The following is a 21,327-nucleotide window of genomic DNA, read 5'->3' as shown; positions in this document are numbered from 1 at the left end:
TTGCAAGTGTTTGTACCCAGGCTYCAGTGGGGCTGCAGTAGGTGGGCCCCTTGTACTGGCTCCCTTCTACAGGGAGTGGGGCGGGGGGGACACTCCAGAATAAGTACAGTGAAAGTCAGAGTGCATGCTGTTCCCAAGAACTCTGACAATTAATTTCAAGTCTCTGGGGCTGACCATGGCTTTCCATGTGTACAGTATTCTGGGACAGACGTTCTGTGTATGTCTTGGGGAGAGCTGCCAGCCTATGARTCTCGGTAGCCAATTCAGTTGGCAGGTTTTTTTGCACAAGATGTAAGTTGCTCCTTCTTTGAGCAGCCTGAGGTAGGGCTAGTGGAAGAAGAAGAGACGGTGATCTGGAATAACTTGCTTCCATCTCCTTTTGGGAACTTACTTAGAAACTTTATTGTTTACTTACAGCTTAAAGGATCTTCAGGAATCAACAGCACTGTAAGTGGTAGCTGGGAGCTGTATCCCTCTGTGATACCTCAAACATAGTCATGTTCAAGAATTCATCTGCAAGATGCTGGCACCCTGCTTCCACAGTGGCCTCTTAAGTATCATTTCAAGTTAGGTGCTTTTTATTCTTTAGTTASTTGCTAAAGCTGTTCAGAATGCCAAGATTCACAGCTAGGCTTTTAAAAATGCCGTATTTTGTTGATTTCTGAGGGGTAACAGTGTTGTTCAGCTATCTAATTAAGTTTTATTCCAAGACAAGGGCACAAGGATGAATTTCAGCAGAACAAAAGCATTTCCTGCTCATTTTAGGGAGGAAATGAGTAACACTGTATGGAAGGGACAACTCTTTTATTAAGAGAAATTATCAAATAATTCTTAACAAGGAGGAAGGTTTCCTTTTCTGAGCTTTAGCTGGAACGTTACTCTTGCCCAAGGGACTGTTCTGAAACCAGACTTCCTTCGACCTGATTTGCCTGGATCTKGGAGCCATGTCTCCACCATTGCTTATCTCAATGTCCACAGGATCAGGAAGGGTTTGTAGCCATTGCATCAGTTGGCATTTATTACAGTGCATGGGTGGGGGAAGTCCTGGGGCTGGCATCTGTCTAAGATTTGCCCTCTCACRTAAGTGGGTAAATCCCCACTAGAGAAACTGATCTGCCTTTGTCTGACCTGTGCCTAGATTTGAGTGGTGAAATGGGACCATTTCTAGGTRTGCACAAGGTGGTCTTGTTGGTGGGAAGCTTTTCAGTGAGGGCTGTTGGTGGAGGTGAGTGTGTGGAGTGCAAGAGTTGATGAAGAGCTGATGCAAAGTTAAGAGCTAGGGATGACGTTTTGTGGGGTTGCCTGCAAGGAAAGTGATGTTGAGTGAATATCATGTCAGTGGTTGTCACTTCCACAATACCCTTAGTCATTCCAGGTTTCTCAGAAAGGGCTTTCAGGCATTCTTGTGATTGTCAGACCTTTCTTTCCACTTTTGAATGTGCACACTCTGCTGTATTAGTCAGACTGATCTGAAATCTAAGCAGAGCCCTCTCCCGCCATGCTGTGTTGATTTCCGTCCTGACTGAATCATACTCTTTTTCCTTACGTACGGGGCCCAAGCAATATCTTTCTTCTAGTCTGTGCTGGAGACATGCTGCATGCAAGTCTTAATATTTTATCTATTTTAATACATTTCTTTGTAGGTTTGTATGCCTTTGGTTCCTGAATGGCACTTGAGGATGTATTTCTTTGGTTTGTTTTGCTTTTTGTGCTTTTTAAAATTTTAGTGTTTTTGAATGAATCATGGAGGGGAATTCATTTCTCTGCAGGAAAGCAGTATTGCCTGAAGTAGACCATGTATATTTACTTGTAGAAGCAGGGATGAAAAGTTGTTAGCTCCTCACTCTTATTTATTTAACGCAATTCTTTAGAGGTGACTCAATTCTACAAAAAGCCCTAACAATTGAATGGTTGCCTGAATGACCTACTGCACAATAACGCTTGCCGCTTACTGCCATTGAAAAAAATGGCATGATACTAATCTTTTCTATTTTTCTAGGCAGTTGGTTCCCTTTTATTCTGCTTTCCTTCTCAGAGTATTACTGATCTCCCTATGAAGAATCCATGTGTCCAAAGGTCTGAATCAAAGTCCTGGGCTCAGCTGTACATGAGTGGTGCTAGTTCCTCCRATACATGGCCAGAGTGTGCAGGCTGGAACAGGTGGGGCTTTCTGTCTGTCTGCAGGTTTTAGTATCTTCCCCTAGTGAGGGATGTGTGGGTCGGTGCTTTCTTCTCAGCTGCTGTGTTGTGGGTTGGTTTTGCATACCAACAAATGTACTTCAGTAAAAATCTATAGCGAAAAATGGCTCTAAAGATGCTTTGTGCAAATACAGCTTACTGCAGGCGAGGAACAAAATAAGCTATATTGAGAAAAGGATACGTAATGGCAGTGGCAGCTGTGACTTCACTCATGGGATGAAGCAGCAGAGAGCTCTATAACAGGCAAGTTCTCTGTGTACATTGAGTTAGTAGGATGTGGCATAAGGAAAGAGCCTTGAATCCTGTTTTAGCTGGGTTTTGCTATTGTTTTTAAATCCACTGTCTACAGGAACAAGGGGTGAGTCGAGACCTGGAAGTAGTTTGGCAGAATATACTGAATGGGAGAGGTGGATTTTAAGTCGCATCTAGTTGTTTGAGTTGTGCAAGCAGTTGAGGCATCAAAACTTCAGAGACTTTTTTGTTTTGTTTTTTAATAGCCACATGATGCAGGCAGAAAAGCACCTGTGGGGAAGACATTCCACTTCAGACTGGAATGCCCAAATGGAGATGACCTTAAATTTAAAACTGTCCCTTTTGTGTTGTAGCGTGTTCCCTGGCTCAAGAAGGTGCCCTGCGTGAGGCAGTGCCAAGCAATACATTCCCACCAGCRCATGGCCCTCAGAAGCTGAACTGTGCAGGGAGGGTTGCTTTGTTTTGGAAATTCATGGGAGAGGTGTTTGAGTTTGTGGAGGGCTGTTTGCCTTTTTCTTTGCTGTTGAATTTGGAAATGAGCCTTTCCGCCCTCTTCTCTTAGCGCAGGCGGCAGAGGTTTCTCCTCAGCTCTTTGTTTATTTCTTGCAAGCTAAATAGCAAGCTGCCTGTGTATGCTTGTATGAATTGGTTCCTTTCCAAGCAGTGGGAGTGATTAAGGGAAAGGGCATTTAGCATTTAAGTTTCTGTTTTAGTGACACAAAGACAGCATCAAAGTTGACAGGCCCCCAAATTTGATCCTGACATGCTTCTCCCTTGCCACTTAGCCGACATTACTGTCCCACTCTTAAAGTTTTACAGCTAGTTTGCAAGTGCTCCCTAATCCCTTGGAGCATTTTTACAGAGAGAAGGATGCTAAAATGAACTGATGCTAATGGACTCTGTAGCTCCGGTCAAAGCTACCGAAATGCAAAATGAAGAGGGATATGGATAATTTTCTTCTCTTTCCAAACTCTCATCCTTTCATTTGGAGAAATGTTGGACATAACCCTTTTCCCTGTTGCATTCTTTCTTGTGGGAGATTTACAGCCCCAATACCTCCGCCTTCTTCCTGACACTGACAACTTTTTCCAARTTATCAAGGTTTTTCAGATGAAGAAAATCTAGCTTTAGCTGAAATTCTGCATCCCAAAACAATAAGTATTTAGATGAGAGTACTTAATAATATGGTGATGAGGGAAAACGTGTGTTTTTGTCATGGTAGCCTCTGAGGTGCATAGATCCTTCAGAGGACACTGCTGTCAGCRTGACCAGGATGTGCTTGTGGCTATGGGTATGTGTCTATGAGGGCTCTTATCCCGCAGTTTTAACAGATGTTTCCTTAGATTTTTTCTACTATGTTCTTTTTAGCAATATTGCCCTGTTTTTATCGCCATTAGGCATTTGGTGAAAACATTATGCATTGCCATGGGCAAACTTGCCTTGTCCCTGAGCTTGATTAAGCTCCATTAGAGGCATTCATTCCTCTGGCAGTAGCAGTTTATAAAACACTTAAGTGCTGGCCCTGCACATGGTGGATTTATAAAAGGATGTCACTCTTGTGATGTCAGGAATACAAGACTTGGAAATGCTGGAATTCCTGTTTGCCATCTGTTTCTATGGCCCTTTCCTAGTAGAGCTCTTTTCCTCCAGTATCCAAGGATCTTTAATCAAAACTGTTTTGCTTATATTGGGAAAGAGGAAATCCCAGATTCTGGAGGAGATTATACATTTCTTGACCTTTTCTATGTGTATCTCAGAGGCAAACACTCTCTAATGAGTGCGTGAGCATATGTTTGTAGATTTAGTCTTTGGATGTATTTCCTAATGCAGGCACGCAGCAAGATGCTGGGTTGCGCATTTCTCTACAGCAGTCAAGATAACTTGTAACCCCCTTGTGAGGACAGTGAATTAGCTAGCCTGATCTACGAGACAGCTGTATACAAAGGACTAACTTACTAAATATTTCCAGCTATGTTCCTTGTGAGAAGCCTCGTTTTACTTTGCGTGGCAAATGAAGGGTTGTGTTTTAGTCATTTGGTTCCAAGTGGCAAGGCAGACCTTGGGCCATGCAGCAACTTAGGAGACTGTCCTCTGTTTGGAGGAGAGTTCTGAGCCAGTGCAGCTTCTTTTCTTGCAGTCAGTGCTGCCCAGAAAACACTCAACAGGCTAGATTTGTTATCATAATAGAATTAGTTGTGGCTTGTCTTTTCCTCTTTGCTACTCATGGAAAAATATTGCAACTGTCTCATGTAGAAATGTGCTGGAGCATGAGCTGAAACTGTAGAATATCTTCAGAACAAAGTGACTCAGTTTGAAGTGCTCTTTGTGTGACTTGATTACTTAAAAGAGCCATAGGAGGAGGAGGAAAAATTTTTTTCAGTGGTTTCTGAAAAATCAAGCCATAAAACTGGTACTACTTGGGAAATCATTGACCTAGTATGCATACATAGCACACATTAGAGCCTACAGAATCCCTGGTTCTTGCAATTCCATCAAGAGAGCTTGATCAAAATTGATAGCATCAGAAATGAGGTCAGCAGATGGTTTGACACTTAAAACATGAAGATTACATTAAAGTAGCCTACAGTATGATGAAACATTTTTCCCTAAGGGTGAGCTGTCTCTTCTTCCCTTTTCTAGTATGTCCTGTTATGTATATATGCTAATAGCACTGTTGCTTTCCAACAGCATGCAAAGCAATGTTTCCTTTGCTGCTGCTTTCTCTGGTTATGCTCTTGTCCCATGCTGAAAATTTTGCTTTAGACTCAGTAATTTTCAAGGTTTGGTTCATCTTCCTCTGCGCTCATGCGAAGACTGGCTGTGGCACTATGGCTTAAACTAAAAGCAGTTAGAGTTGTTTTTTTTTTTTAATAAGAAAAAAAAAAAGAAGCAGCAGCAGGTGCTTCATCTTAAGTTGAAGAGTCAAAGCTGCCTTAGCTTTGCTAGGGCTGGAATGGGCTTGTTATCATCTGTGGACTGGATGAAGAAGGAGATCCTGGAACATTGAATGTTTTTTGCATTGATGCTTAAGAAATCCTCTCCTAGCATAAGGGCTTGCCACTGTCTCGGTATACTACAGATCAGAGCATGCCTTTTCTCTGCTCTGATAGAGCCTCAGAGAAAGGCCTTTTGTCCCTCATGCCTGTGTACCCCCTTTTTGTAACAGACTTTAAGTGGGAGAGGCTGAAAGACTGAAGCTTGGCGTCTTGCTGGGGCCTGTGGAGAGTAAGAGGTTTAATGCTTTTGATACTGGAGCTCTTCTGTTGTTCTTCTGTCACCAGTCACACAGAGGAGCCTTTAAAGAAATGACCCAAGTTCCTTCAGAGATGCGGGCCTTTTGCTGGGTCTAGTTCATTTGCCAGCAGTATGACACCAGGGAGGATTTGCACCTGGCAGGTGCTGGGTGGGAGGCAGCCAGTCAGATAGGACCTGGACTGAGAAGAGTTAGAACGATTTCCCCAAGCAGGTGATCCCTTTAAAGAGGTAGTCACCTATCTATACCATGGAAAGCTCGCAGAGCTCTGGCCTACGCTTGAGCTGAGGGAGAAGACGGCAAAGTAGTTGCCATGCATCCTTTTCATGGATGTCTGAGAAGACCTGAATTTTCTGAGTGAAAACTGTTACTGTGGTGGGGTGGAAGGTCAAAATGCTGCTAGGCAAGATTGGGCTCTCTGGTTGCCTCACAGAGAGGAAGACTGCATCTTCTTCAGGCTCAGGCCATACTGACCTTTCACRTGTTACATTTCTACCTTGCAGGTGGTTTCATCCCAACATCAGTGGAATCGAGGCAGAGAAGCTGCTCCTGACCCGAGGGGTCCATGGCAGCTTTCTGGCTCGGCCCAGTAAAAGCAACCCGGGAGATTTCACTCTCTCTGTCAGGTAAGCAAACAGCAGCAGACAAGAACTGGAAGAAGAGGCTGTCCTGAACTTTCCAGCACTTGCTGCTCCAATTAATATATGTACAAGGAGGGGGACAGAGGTGATATCTTTGTAGTACCACTTGCAGTTACTGGGGAGAGATGGACTCTCCCCATCACTGCAGAGTTTGTGCTAAAAATTTCGTGCTACGCTTTCCCTGGCTCACTTATCCCTCTGGGATGCAGATGTGCTCATCCTGCCAGGCTTGGCTACATGCTTGGGGAATGTGATTTTTGAACCTATTGACATAAGTGGAAAAAGATAACATATATACTTAGGTTTATGGGGAGAGCAGGTTCAATCCCAGCAGGAATTAATTATCTCTCTCTGGTTTCAAAGGAACTTTATGTAGCTGCATTTGTGAGAGACTTGCTTTTTGTGTCTGTAAAGGATCCCAGGAACATCTCTATAAGAGTACTTACGGACCAGCCTGCTGAGTTTCCAGCATATGCATCCCAGTGTCATATGCATCATCTTTAAAGTGCTCTTGTGTCTTTTGGGACCAAGGCAATTGTGGAAAGGAGGGTTGCAATTTATGAATGCAGCCACTTAGGATACAGTGGAGCAGATGCACAGGATAGAACTCTCTGAAGGAGAAGTGAAGGGAAGAGGCAGAGCAGCATCGACCACTGAGTCCCTGAGATAAAAAGGGGGAGGTTGTGTGGTCAAGGCACTGGTTTGACCTTCTTCAGTGAGAGCAATCCATCTGGTGCCTTGGAGGGAAATAGCTCAGCAACGGTTCCTCTAGGCACTTGTAACACAAATCTCTGCTCCCCTCTCAATTTAAACAACCCTTATTTGTTTAGGAAACTCCATTGAGTTTATACATCCTTTTACCTACACTGTGTTTAGAGAAGCTTTGTGCAAACAACTGACTGGACAGAGCATTTCCACCTAGCAGGGTGCTGACATCTAACAGGATGTGAGCAACACCCAGCAGTGTTTGAGTCCCAGTCCTTTCCTGTGCTCCTCTTCCCCTCCAGCCATGTTGTGTGGGAGCTGCTTGCAGCTCAGAGCTGTATGTCAGTAAGACTTTACYCTCCCATTGCTGTCTTAACCACTCAGATGAAATGTTGCTCAGCCTTATTTCTTCCCCCTTGCATTTGTCTCTGGACTGGAAACATGAGCTCCTCTCTGCCCTGTGTGCAAAGTGCAGTCAATTCTTAGCTCTGGCAAGAGCGAGTATTTGGGAGTATTTGGAACCTTATTTATTATGTGCTGCCTTTTGTATTGAGGAGTAAAACCCATCAGGCAAAGCCCTTGCCCATCAGGCAGCACAGACCTCCTGTTGTGGAGCAAGGCAACARGGGAAAAAAATAGCTTTTTCTGTGTGTTGGCAAGGTGGAGAGTGTTTGGATCTGACTTCATTAGCTCACCCATAATCTTGCAGTCAGAAGTGACTGTGAGTTAATGAGAGAGACAGGAAATACGGTCTAATTAGAATGGAAAATATACTTAGTCACACAGAGCTGCCTTGAGCAAGTTATGACAGCAAGGGAATATGTGTTAGATGGGGTTGTCTTGGTGTGAGCTTAGTGTCTCTTTCCACGTAATTTTGCGAGTCAGGATGTTGTCTGATCATCGAGTGAAGTACTGACAGCACCTGCTCAGCCAGGCAACACGCAAGCCCAGGTGCAGGTCCTGCCTGTGCAACAGTGTCATGATGTGGAAAGATACCCAACTAGCAGCATAATTACTCTGAAATAGCAAGATAAATTGTTCTGCAGGGAGAGCCAACTCCCACACCTGCATTACTGCGTTTGTGCCTTGTGCTGYGGAGTCTTTCCATAACTCTGCATAATTTTCTTCTCCAGCTCTAGCCCTGCGCCTCAGTCACAGTCCRTGTTTCTGCTGTTGCAGTTGTCACCTTTCACCTGCCCTGATCCATGGCCTCCCCTGTACCAACTGTGGCATGTGCTAAGACTGAGTGGATAAAAAATTGGCCTCCAGTAAAACAGCCACTGCTGGCCAAGGAGCTCCAAAGCATTGTTTTTATTGCCATTATTTATTTACTCCTTTCTCTGTGGCAGAAGGCAGAGAGATTAGGGGAAAGGAGTGTCAGATTATCAGAGGGGATCCTGGACCACTTCCTCCTCTAGGGACACCTTTGCATTGCAGTAAATGTTTAATAACAGTATTGTTTTCATCATAAGCTTAAGCCAATTAGCACGCTTAATGCATGGATATTGCCCTGCAGTAGAGATGTAAGTTACAAGTGGAGCCATACAACTTACCTTAATATTATAGAATTAAACATTACCACCACAACCCACTGGCACATTTTTGACCGGTAGAAAGTTTGACCAACTCTCATGAACAAACAGTGGTAAGTCTAAGCAAGCCAAAGCTGTGACACATACCATGTTTTCAGGAAAGCACGTTAAAAAATGCTTATTTGGGGGTCAAGAGCATGTTGCTCAGATGAAGCTAGGGCAAAATTGCTCTACCTAACCAGATATTGTCTCCAAGCAAAGTTTCCACACCCAAGCGTATAGGRCAACTCTTGTCTCAAGTCATGGAACAGAGCAATGTGATGCAACTAGAGCTGCAATAGAGTACGGAATGAGTAGCTTAGTGCTGCGAAAGCTGAAAACTGGGGCTGTTGTCCTCCTTCTGTTTTCCCATTTTTTCCTTTACATTACACACAGATACAGATGAAACAATGCATTATCTGACAAAAATTGTCTCTGCATTGGACAGGGCTCTATATATGTGTATGTGTGTATGTATGTGTATATGCATGTATGCATTTTCTTTTCCAGAAATAAAAGGCTTTTAAAGGAAACAACACAAATACCTTTTAAAAAGCACTCAAAATCGAGGTATCTGTGGGAGAAAGCATCTTCAGGAAAACAGCCAAAGCCTCTTCCTCCTTTTTCCAACCCCCTTTCAACTTCTTCAAGGATGTCTGAAAACCAGTGAGGGAAAAGGCAGCTCCATTTAATTGCAGGGAGGATGTGGGCTGAAAAGAAAGCTAGAAATTGAGTTTTGGCTTACCAGACCACACACCGAGTGACCTGTGTGCTGGTGCACATCCAGATGTGTGTCCCTGAAGAGAGGCTAGGAACTAATATTATAAAAGTTATGGGAAGGTTTCCACAAAAGTCTGTGTCTACCTTCCCCTTTTTTTGTTCCCCTTTGTGTACTCTTTTAGCCTTTACTATTGCAGCAAATAGCCTTCACAGGGCTTTGGGTTTTTCAGTCCTTAAGAGAAAGAGGCAAGCCACATGGAGAGGACATGATATGGTTAAGGAATGAATGATATTTCTTCTGGCCTTAAAATAATAGGAAAAAGCTTTTKGAAAAATTCTTGGCTTGGAGTCCAAACTGCTGGCAGTTTTTAGTTGGCCATCTCCAGGTTCTTGCGGCTGCTTTCATCAGTCCTTCTTCTGAAACGTGATCCTTCTTGGGGCATCTTTGCAGATGGGTACAATAGCTCATTCCACCTAGAAGGTGAGATGCACTTGCTGTAGTCCAGTGCCAAGAGGGCTGTGTTTCTGCGAAGTCTTTGGTGTGATGGTGGTGTGTCAATACTAGCTACTTAATTTGGATTTATTGGCTGGTTTTATCTCATTCTCTGGGCACTCCAGCAAATGTGGAACAGATCAGGAAGGAAAATGATCTGGCAACTTCAACTAAAGTATAATGATGATGGAGTGAGGCAGAAGTAGTATCCACTGTGCCTACACATGAGCTATCTCATTTTGGTTCTATGCGGTTGCTGCAGCACTGCTCTCTTTTGGAGGTATTTCAGTGTTGCCACAACTCAGATAATAAGATAGCTCTGCGTCATTGGATCAGTTAATGTGGGTGATGTTCCTCGTTGCAGGGATTGGCTTCTGTAGGTTATGAGAAGTGATGAYTGCCCAAGGATCTGACAGCACTTCAACACTTAATGCTTTCTTTGAAGTGGCTCACAAAACTGGCACTGAAAGGGGCTGTTTATGAGTAATGCCAGGAATGCCTTAGCTTTTCAACCTGCAAGGGGCTGTAAACTGGAACTGGGCTTGCAGGATTGTTATGGAAGCTCTTCTGGATGCTGGGAGCAGAGCCCATTGGTCAGGGAATTTTTGGTGGGTGCAAGCAGAGTTTGTTTGCATGTTGCAGTCCTGATAGACAAGGCAGCTTTTATAACAGCCTTCTGTCTTCTATGCAATATTGCACCTCCCTTTCCAGAAAGAGCTGGTACTGGGTTTGCCTTTGATAGTCAGTCTTCCAAATTTTAAACTTGACTCTGAAGAGAACAAGCCTCCTTTTGAAAGTGAAGGTTGGGGAGAAATGTAGGAGGCCACATAGGGAATGTCCTTTGTGTCAGGCCTTCAGCCTGGATCGGCCAGCGAATGTTTTCCAAAGACCAAATATTTAGAATTGCTTATGAAGAAAGTGAGCAACTTCTTGCAGGTTTGGCCAGGTCTGGGTAAATAGCTTGAACAAAAGRAAAAGACATGTTGAAAGTCTGCTTAAGTGGTTCTTGGTCTGTTGCCACAGCACTAATGCAAGTGCCAAGACAGTTGAGAACTATCTGTTAGAGACCCTATGTACTTGGTAATTCAGTCACAATTTACGGAAACAKATCTTATCTTGGTTCATGGGATGCAATAAAAAGTGCTTTTGGGTAACAAAATCTTATTAAAGAATTGCACTGTCTCCCAGAGTGGTATCCCTATTCTTAACTGGATTTTTTTATTTGTTTGGTTTTTATTTTTATTTTTTGCAAAAGGCTGCACAAATACTCTTTAGGTGCAGGTTGAGACATGTAACTGAGGAGGACTTTATGTCCTATAAAATATAGAYCCTGCTAAAAGGAGTAAATCAATACTATAAATATTTTGCAGTGGTTGAATTGCTGCCTGCAGACAATACAGATGGGGTGAAGGAAGAAATTTGGGTCTGGAAAAGAACTGAAGTCTTGGAAGAGGTTTTTTTCAAAAACAATTTTCCTTGTGCTTCATCATAATAGCACTTATACTAGCCCTATTAAGGCCCTATAATGTAGTACAAATGCTTAATGAGAGACAAACCCTGATGCTGCCTTTTCCAAGCTAGGCCAGCCAGCTAAGGAAGTACTGACTTCATATTAGAGTTAGGAAACAAATGAAGACTCCACAGTCACCTTGGGAGTCTGAGAAGGCACTGAACAGCAATCAGATCATCAAATCTTGACCAAGTGCTTTCATCACAGGACTGTCTTTCCCTTAAGAAAGCACATTCTCCTCTAGCAACTAAGTCTGTCTTTTGTCTTGGGATGACTTGAATTTATTTGGAAGGAGATAGTTCAGCCTGAGATGTATTGCTAACAGATACCTCTGTCTTATACTTACATTTGTTGTTGTTTACACATTTGGCATGGTGAGGGAGTCTGAAAGCCTCCTTTTGATGGCAGATGATAGGCAAATGGTGTGTGCTTCACATCCATTTCTAGGCTACAAGAGGCTTTGCTTTGGGAGAATCTGGCAGAAGACTGGGTGTTTATGCCTGGGGCAGGTAGCACCTTCAGGAATGCAAAAAGCATAAGTGCCCGTAGGGAAACAGTGYCAGTGTATGACTTCACTGAGTACTTGGATGTCCTATGTCTTCCAGAGCTCCTAACACACCTGTGTGCAAGTGCATCACCTCCTAAGGCATTGCTGAGTCACTTCAGCAGTTTCTGTGGGCCTTCGGGCTGGGGCATGTGTGATCAGGGAATGCTCGGAGCCTTCCCAAGGAGCCTCTGTGACATGTCTGAGAGTTTGGATGATCCCTGCTCCCTGCAGCAGGAAGCAGAGTGCTCTGATGTCTGCTGTTGTCATGTACAGCATTTGGGAAGTGTGAGGYGGGAAGGGATGCCCACCCTAGTCTCTCTGGCTTTCTGAGATGAAAGACCTGAGAGCAGGTGATGCCTGGCTAATCCTTAGCTCCCCCACCCCCCTCGCATATCCTCTTTTCGTTGGCTCAGACTGACTCAGGCCTTGTGATGTTTGTCTAATGGATAGCCTATTTGTGCCTAAATTGGGTGATGCTTGTCCAAGTTACCATGGTGAGCAGAAAGCCAAGTGCTGCTGTTGCCAGTTGAGCATATTACATCCATGTACTAGAACACAGCTGTTGTCTCAGGGCCTGACAAACTGTGGCTAAAATGGAGATACTGCAAGTGACCCTTCACCAACTTGGACTGCTGTGGTGGACTCTTTAAGAAGAGATGCTTTTAACTCTATCCCTTCAATACTGAGGTTCTCTCATAGCACTGATGGCCACATTTGGTGGCTGTTCTTTATGCATGGTTAGGAGTTAGTGTTCTCCCATCTCAGATAAATTTGGTTCTAGAGAGAGATATCTTAGCCTGAATGTGCAGCATGGTAAATGCATGAATGATGCAGCAGTACTGAGCCCTCAGGAAAATACTGAGTATTTTYCCCCCCCATCCCCAAAGAAAAAAAAATTGATGGCTTGGGATCCATTTGGATCCAAAGATCCATTCAATCATTGAACTTGCTGTTGAAATAGCTGCTCTACTTTGGATATCTTAGGTGTGTAGCAGGGCTCAGGCAGTGAGCTGACTTGCTTTGTGCTGACAGTCACGAATCTAAGCTGACATCTAGCCATATGCCATGGCATGAAGTTTTTGAAATCCATACTTGATCCCTAGAATTCTCTTGGCCATACCTCTGAAAATGCATGCAAATATGAATTGATTTTTGTCTTTTTGTATTGGTAGAGAGTAAGTTTTCTCTGTGAGCCCAGACAATTGTGTGATTGTAATCAAATATTCAGCCAAGCTTCTAAGCCCTGTGGGAGGCTCTTCCTGGTCTGCTTTGGGGTTTGGGGGGGAAGGGGTCACTCATGCATACTGTGAGGTTCTAGGTTTTCTGGCTGCCTGACACAGGCAGAGAAAATGCATGACTAACAGTTTTTTTTGGATGCAAGAGGCAAATGTATTTTTGACATTTAAAGCAGTTCTTCTGCCTTCAGTGACAAACAGTGGGATTTCKTTTTGTTTTGTTTTGCGAGCCCTTCTTGTTAACTGTATTCCATTGCAAAGAACAGCAGTTTGCAGCTACACTGTTAGAYAATGCAGCATGGACTGAAAACATTAGATTCAGATTCACCACCCGGAAATTTTTGGATCTAGAAAGATTCRTGGATATCTAGCAAGGGAGTTGTGCTGTTTGGAAAAGACTTGTTTTATTTGTACTGTAAAAGGAATAACCGTTTCAACAAATTTCAACAAATGTTCTCATTTTGTATTTAATGTGTGCAGTGTAGGGGCTTGGGAAACATGATTCATTCTATAGCTGATGGTATTGGGTGGTGGTGAATTAGTTTCTTCCAAATTATCCTGAACGTGGTATAAAATTGCTCCTGAATGTTAGCAGTCACCTATACTCCTGCGTATTGAAAAATGCATAGAATAGTTTTCAGCAGGGCTTTCTACCATGGCACATATTTCCTATGTTGAAGGAGTGATGGAGGGGAGGGGGGGGATGGCAAGCAAGGATGGCTTTGTGAAAAAAAGTGGGACTAATGTGTGGCTTGGAAGGTTAGTTTCAGGTTTTAGCTTTTGCCTTTATCTTTGGGACACCTTGCAAGAGCCCCTTTGTCTCTATGGGTTAGAGTTGTCCATCTGCGTAATGAGAATAAAAAGGCAAATCCAACTTCTTCCTTTTTAATTCCTCATACCTGTTCACACAATCCACTTTGCGGAGCAGGATTTTTTTCTGTTCCTGTAGCACAAACGCAAAGCCACCCTGATCTCTGCTGAAAGTCTATAGATGGTTGCAATTAAGTTTGGTGGTGAAAAGAAGTTTAGCTGAGAATGGAGGCAGCCATCACTTGTCTGACTATCTCCAAAGCTACCAAAGAAGCCAGCTTCCACCAGCAAACAGTGCTGCATCCATGTACAAGAACTGTCTGTTTTAGTCAGAGGGTAGCCATGCCTTCAGTCACAAAGCAGCTGAGTATTTGGGCATAGTGCTTTCTTTCCTCAGGCAGTGCACTGAGGACACTTTTTTGTGGATGCTGTTATGTGGAATCCAGTTCTGCTACCCAGCATAGAGCTACAGAGTTGACGCAAGCTTTGGAGAAGAAATGGAGGGAAATAGGCATCAGTCAATGGCCTTTGTGCTTAGCTTGACCTTGAGGGCTCATGGGATAAATGACCCTGATTTTTCTCTTTGCTTTTAATTCCTGAAGTGCTAGAAGGCCTTTGAGGGGGGGAGGGAGTGGGAGAAGAGTTCTGTGAACTGAGCCTTTGTAGGTCTTCAATGGGGTTGGGATGGGGGGGGAGCTGTGGAAAGAAGAGAATTTTTGAGCCTCTGGCCAAATGGCAAAAACGCAGTATGTGTCTGGTGCCTTCTGTTCTGCACAAAGGCTCTTCATGTCCAGCTGCTGGCATGAATGGCCAGAGCTCTCCACATGCCAGCTCCTCTTGGAGAGGAGGCATTGTCATCAGTGCCCTGACCAGGACCTGCATTTCACAAACAACTTCCTTCTAGTGAGTGCTGTGCCTACCCTAGATGCAGATGCTGCCAAACTTTGAAGTCTCTGCTCATAGGACAGCTGGAATTGACATGGCAGCCAGATCTGAACTGTACTTGACGTACGTACCAGGAAAAGCTAACTGTGTCTCACTAAAAACATAAAGTGGCTCTCATCAGAGTTTTTTCTCCCATGTATGATTGGGTTCTATTTCTGAGACCTATTTGTCAAGTGTAGAGTGACTATTCGAGATCCTGATCCAGATTTTGCTGCTCAGGCYTGTTCACTAGTCCACTGCTGTTTTGTAGGTTACTAATGCATGGTGATGGTAACGCTATGGATACTGTCAGGCTGTTTGCACTCTGGTGGGCTCTACCGAATTAGTACTAATTTGAAATCACCTCAATGTCCTACCCAAGTCAGGAAAAGCGTGCAAGAACAGCTGTACAACTACAGACTAGAATTATTGATTCTACATTGACAAGATCCTCTTAGGCAGGTGGGATGGAGTAAATGGGGATAATGCCATCTGCCCAGACAGTGTTTTGGGAAGAGCTGTGTGCTATGTAGGGAGAGTTGCTTGAATGGGGCTGAGCGTTGCAGTTGGATTATTTAAAGTCATTTCTCTAGTGGAGGTAGGCCTGAAGGAGGAGCACACAGCTGCTGTGTTAGCGCACTACTACTGATGTTTTTCCCTGGGCTATGGGAGGCTCAGCACAGAGAGGTCTCATTGCCCAATCCCAGCCTGGCCGCATATTGTCACTGACCTACTGTTGCTCTGTTGCTGTGACCAGATAAGTTTACTCTAGCACGTCTCATTGGACAGTCAGTGTTTAGTCTGCATGTTCACAAGACAAATAAACACCTCAGATGCCAGAAGTCACAACCATTAAAAAGCCAGAAATGTGTGGAAATCGCAAAATACATGGCAGTAGTTTATGTAAAGGCAGTCAGACCTCAAGGTAACCTGAGTGCATCCCAGGGATGGTAGTGACCTGGATCCTGTGCCTCTCTGTGCTCCATGCACTCTTCACGAGCCATCCCACAGCGCTACAGAGGTACAGCCTTGAGTTCCCTGAATCTGGTGCTCCTGCTCCTAGGCAGCACAGCAGACCTTGCAGGAGAGGGAGCTCCTGCAAAGTCAGCAGAGTCCTCTGGGGTGARCTTTCAATAGCCATTGTATTGCATAGTTCAGCATAGTTTTTAAGGGGAGGTACTGTGGAGGAAGTCATGAGAACTAGAAATCATTACCCTCCTTACCTGAGGAGCCATGTGAGTCTTTCACATGTGCAAGGCAGGACAGAAGCAGCTCAGTCACCTCCAGCAGAGGAGAATTCAGCTGCCCTGATGTCGCTCCAACTGCTTGTCTAGACTAGAGGAATTTGCACAAGGTGTCTAAATATAATGACACCACTGCAAACCCTATGCAGAATTAGCACGACACCAGGAAACTTATCAATAGRTGAGCATGATGAAATGATGCTAGCACGCAGTCTATTCTGCACATCCAGGCCCAGAGCTGATACRGTCTGGTTGTGTTCCTGCAGCTCCGCCAGCATCCCTAAAGGTGGACAAAGCCTTATGCCAACACTTGCATTTGGAGGTCCATTTGAGGGCTCTCTGAAATCAAGAAGTAGGGTCCAGATTGCAMGGGAGGTGGTACCTCTAGTTAAAGGGAACTAAACAACAGATGGTTTTGTGGAGCTGGAACCAGATACCCAATACCATCCAGTGATCCAGTCTTTTACTGTATTGCCAGTCTTGCCATGAGGCTGTACTCTGCTCCAGAAAGATTACTAAAATGGGTGGTAGTACTGCTCGTGAGAGACCCAGAGGCTCTCCTTTGGATCTAGCTCCTCCTTCCGCTTAACCTTGTGCACAAACCACTGCAGCCTTTCTAATTTCACACTCTACAAAATGGTTGTTCTTGTCTGACCTGATGTGCTGCCAGTACCACTTCGAGCCTCCTGCATCTCACTGTCATGGTTGCTTTGGCAACAATTGAAAGAGGCTGTGAGCAGCTTAGCATGGGCAAATTTCTCTCCCCCCCCTTCTCTCTCTCTCTCTCTCTCTCTTTCTCTCTCTCTCTTTTTTTTTTTTTTTTTAACCAGATTTACAAATCTATCTCTGACCCAGCTCATCCATCAAGCACTGGGCTTCCATCCACGTCTCCCAGGCTCAGAGGGGGCTGCTGCTAAGTGCATTTAAAATGCCATTAACTTGCCTCTTGGAAAGTTAGAGTGGCCTTCTGAAGAGGGAGGCTGGGCTTTCCAGGAGTAAGGGGGCTGTTGGAGAAAGCTGATGAATATCCCAYCCATATACCCTTTTGGGTTGTGGAGGGGCACTGCGGGGAGGAGGAGAATGCATTAACACTTTCTATACTGTTTACAGAGGGGGAAAACAGGCTTTTGAATGCTAGACAACTTATTGATTTGTAAGACTGTTGCTGTTTTTTAAACTAATTAGGTGATATTGTGCAGAAGAGCTCACTGTAAACCACAGTCAGATCACAACCTCATCTGGCCAAGAAGAAAAGTGGTTTAGGAAGTAGAGGAGATGGCAAAGAATGAATTATTCACCTCCTCTGTGTGAGGCTGTCTCTGAGGCAGAGTGGGCTGGAAGCTTAAGCAGCAGAGATTCAATTCTTGGCTGAATAACCTTGGCCAAAGAATTTCCGTACCTACCCCTACCTGTAGAAGCGTGGTTAGCACGAGCAGTATCCGAGTGAATGGAGATTGCATGGTGTAATTTAAACAGGTAGGTATTGTTCTAGATGCAGCTGGACTCTGAACACTGGTGCTACTTCTCTCCTGGTTTCCATTCTCTCGTGCTTACACTGTTGTGTTTGCCTGCCTTCCTCAGGAGAAACGATGAGGTGACACACATTAAGATCCAGAACACAGGGGATTACTATGACCTGTATGGAGGGGAGAAGTTTGCCACCCTTGCAGAGCTGGTGCAGTACTACACAGAGCAGCAGGGGCTGCTGAGGGAGAAGAACAGCAATATCATTGAGCTGAAATACCCTCTGAACTGCCAGGACCCCACCTCAGAGAGGTAAGCTTACATGGCCCCAACAACCTCTCCTGATACTTCCCACAYGGTGATACTGTCTTCCGAGCTGGCTCAGAACCTACTGCTGCACCCAGCCYGGGTTTGGAAAGGAGCCTGAAACAGCGTGTGCTCTTCTGTGATTTAGCTTTTGTGATCCAAAAGCTGCAGGTCTCTGGGATATTTTTCCATAACTACGCTGCACTCAGAGATGACCAGAATCTGGCTAGAAAACGTTAGTGATACTTGTGCAGTGTCACCATGTGCTGATAAGCTTGCTGTAGCTTCCAGGCAGCGTGGAACATATGCAGCACAAGTCAGTCCACCTGCCTGCAAACAGTCCTGTAAGTGTAGTCCATTTGGCTTTGGTTTTAAAATAAACTAAACACATGCAAGTGACTTGTGTCTGCCTGTGGAATATTACATAGAAATGCCCTGAAAAAAWTTTTTTCTCCATCCCATTTAGGTCTGTAACCACTGTTCATACCGGTGGTGACACCCTGTTGTCTTCCAGGGGCAGGGATGTCTTTCTGACTCACTGTAAAATGCAGCTCACCTCTGGTTGCTTCAGGATGTTTCCCCCAGCCCATTAGTGACCTGTTTTTTTCCCTCCTTCACTCATGACACTCTAATGATACCTTCTTTCCCTTTCCTCCCCCTCAGTTTCCCCAGTGTCATATGCTGCAGCTGACTTGCTGGGTTGGAAACAGAAATGGCAGGCAGGTGGTAATGCCATGGAAGGACCCTAATTACTCTAACTTTAGCAGCCAGGACAAGTCAAAGCTGCAGTCTCACTTCCTGAAATGGAGCAGAGGCGCTCCCTTTCACGCTATCATGTGAACCAGCTCAGCCAAGGGGCTGGGAAGTCCCTCCAGCTCATGCGCTCCCTTGCTGCCAGGAAGATTTCTTTGCTCATTCTAGATTGCAGCGTGAAAAGTGGACAGGCAGCCGCTAACATCAGCAGAAACTTTGGAAAAGTGGAAACTCCCTTCAGCTGGGTTTTCCCCACTTCTCCCGCCAAGCAAAGTCTGGTTTGACAAGTAAGCTCCCTAAAGGTTTCTTTTCCAGACCATACATCTAGTGGCATCAAGGAGAAGGGAGGGGAGAAAGGGTCCGAGTCCTCTAAATATATGAAATGACACTGGTGTCCGAATATAGCAGGATGCGTCAGAATAGCAGTCCAAGACCTGGGCCTCAACAGCAGCCGTGTTGTTAGCAGGCTCTGAAGTACCCCACAAGAGCTGGTCTATCCTGCTCTCTGCAGCAGTAAAACTCAAACAGACCTGTGAGCCTAATGCCTTCTCAAGCCTGCAAGAAGTGATTTTGCTTTTTAGAGGTCTTCCCAGGCAGGCTCGAAGTGGCTGCCTTTGCAGCATGCCGAGCTGGGGATTTGAAAGGCCCAGCATCCCTGACTCCTGTTCTATAAACTTTGTCCTTTTGGACAAGATTGCCAAGCCATGATGTGCTACCATTACATTGTCCTTGGACAATTATTTTGAGCCCCTCTGAATTCTTGGCAGCTTGGCTGGCAAACCAGGAGCCAGCATCTTCAAACTGGGACCCTCTGGCATCTGCTCAGAGCCACTGCTGAGTGTTGGAGTGTGGAGATGGAAAGCTACAAGGCAAAAAAAACTCTGCTTCACTCGTAGATATTATTTATACCTATAGAAGGCTGTTGCAATGTGTTAGACCATGAGGCATTTGTACCCTGAGTACCTGCTGTGCAGGTAGCTGACACATGCTRCTTTGTAGAGCTGCTGTGCAGCAAAGGCCAGGGAACTGCCCAGCTTGAGTACAATGCTAGCACTGCTGTAGTTTGAGCTGTGGAGGGTATGCCCAAGAAGAGGCAGGTTATTGTGTGCTCAGCTCAGGTGGTGTCACAAGGCTGCTAGAGGCTTCTGACCAAGCTGGCTCACACGTAGCTTGYGTTTTGCTGGCACTCCAGTGTAAGTGTGTCAATAAACTGAGAGAAAAGATGGAGAGATCAGTTAGAAAAATAGAGGCATGTGCATGCAGGATGTGCACAGACTAAGAGGTAGAGTAACTTGCTGCCACTCAGTGAGAGCCTGGAAGAACTGAGCACAAAGCTCTGTTCTCCCCACTCCCAGTCTGTGGTCCCAGACTGCCATCCTTCTTCAATACTTTACTGATGCTGCCTTTGGGCCACAGGACCTCCAGGAACAAGAAGCTGTTCCTGAGCAGCATGGTGGGCTTCCAGGTAGGAAGGTCAGCCTTGAGCTGCTCTCAGCCTTGCAGCTGGGTTGACAGGTAGCACTGAGCAGCTGCTGAGCCAGCTCTGAGTGGTTTGGGAGGGGGGCTTTGCAGTGTGGGCCCCTTTGGGGTGATGCTTTTCTCAGGACAGCCTGCCTAACTCTGTGCCTAGCATGTTATAATCGCCATCTGCCAGAGCCGCAGCTTATGGGCAGGGCTGGAGTGGCAGGAATGCATCCTGCATGCAGCAGAAAATCTGATTTCCCAGGTCAAAGCAAAAGGCCAGGGCTTTTCTGCTTTCATTCAGCTAGAAGAAATGGAAAGAAGCTCCCCCTGGTGCTTTCTGGGAGTTAGACCCTGAGCTAAGGGTAGTGACCTGGGAGATGAATAGCACYAACTGCAGCTAAGAGAACTCTTCTGAGGAAAATGATTCCCAACCCATGTCAAAGCATCTTGTTCCTGGTCAGCATTTTTCCTGCTCTGCATCTTATATTCTCTTACCATAGCCTACTGTCTCCAAGTATTCTTCTTTTCTTTAATATTTGAAAAATAAAGGAAAACCTAACCACCTTCTAGTAAGATCTGCCAGAATTATATCTTTGAAACTTCATCAAGACTCTATCCCTTGATGGACTTGCCACAGATAACACTGTAGTTTAATATTAAACATTTAATATTTGGCTGGAGAATTGAGCAAAGTCCTGACACTTCCAGCCTTGGGCTGAAGTATTAATGTGACACTGCAAAATGTTGGAGGAAAGTCATGAGGGACCATTTCTAAAATAACACAAGTTGGTGTTCTTCTGGTGGGAAGAGCAGTTGGAATGGGAGCCTAGAATTGGGTTTCTCATGAACACCATCCCAAGCAGAAACTGCAGCYTTTCTCTAAAGGCTGTGCTCTGTGCATTCTGAGCTGACCTTGCTCTCCATCTCTGCTTTCCAGGTGGTACCATGGRCATCTCACTGGCAAGGAGGCAGAAAAGCTCCTGACAGAGAAGGGGAAACCAGGTAGCTTTCTGGTGCGGGAAAGTCAGAGCAAACCAGGAGACTTTGTATTATCAGTGCTGACAAATGAGGACAAGATGGACACTGGGGACCGGAAACCACACGTGACCCAYGTGATGATCCACTACCAGGTGGGAAATGTGCTGTCTTTGCTTTTCTGTGACAGGAGCTAGGTGGGTACCCCAGCTGGGAATTGCARATTTGAGTCTCTCTGTCTTTCCGTTATTCTTTCCTGCA

The 21,327-nt window shown here is 45.0% G+C and overlaps 1 protein-coding gene across 1 annotated transcript in view; it reads left to right on the top strand.

Annotated features, from left to right (window-relative positions):
* Positions 1–21,327, top strand: part of LOC146599220 (tyrosine-protein phosphatase non-receptor type 11-like) — a 44,005-nt gene that overhangs the window by 11,005 nt on the left and 11,673 nt on the right. The window contains exons 2-4 of the mRNA XM_085298956.1: positions 6,208–6,330; positions 17,686–17,880; positions 21,029–21,221. Coding sequence (XP_085155082.1) covers positions 6,208–6,330; positions 17,686–17,880; positions 21,029–21,221 — 511 coding nt within the window. The remainder of the gene's footprint in view (positions 1–6,207; positions 6,331–17,685; positions 17,881–21,028; positions 21,222–21,327) is intronic.

Source organism: Rhea americana, unplaced genomic scaffold, assembly GCF_003343005.1.
Source record: "Rhea americana isolate MKP2758 unplaced genomic scaffold, rheAme1 scaffold_143, whole genome shotgun sequence".
Lineage (NCBI taxonomy): Eukaryota > Metazoa > Chordata > Aves > Rheiformes > Rheidae > Rhea > Rhea americana.
Note: the sequence above shows the minus strand (reverse complement) of the source record. Positions and strands in the feature narration are given on the sequence as shown.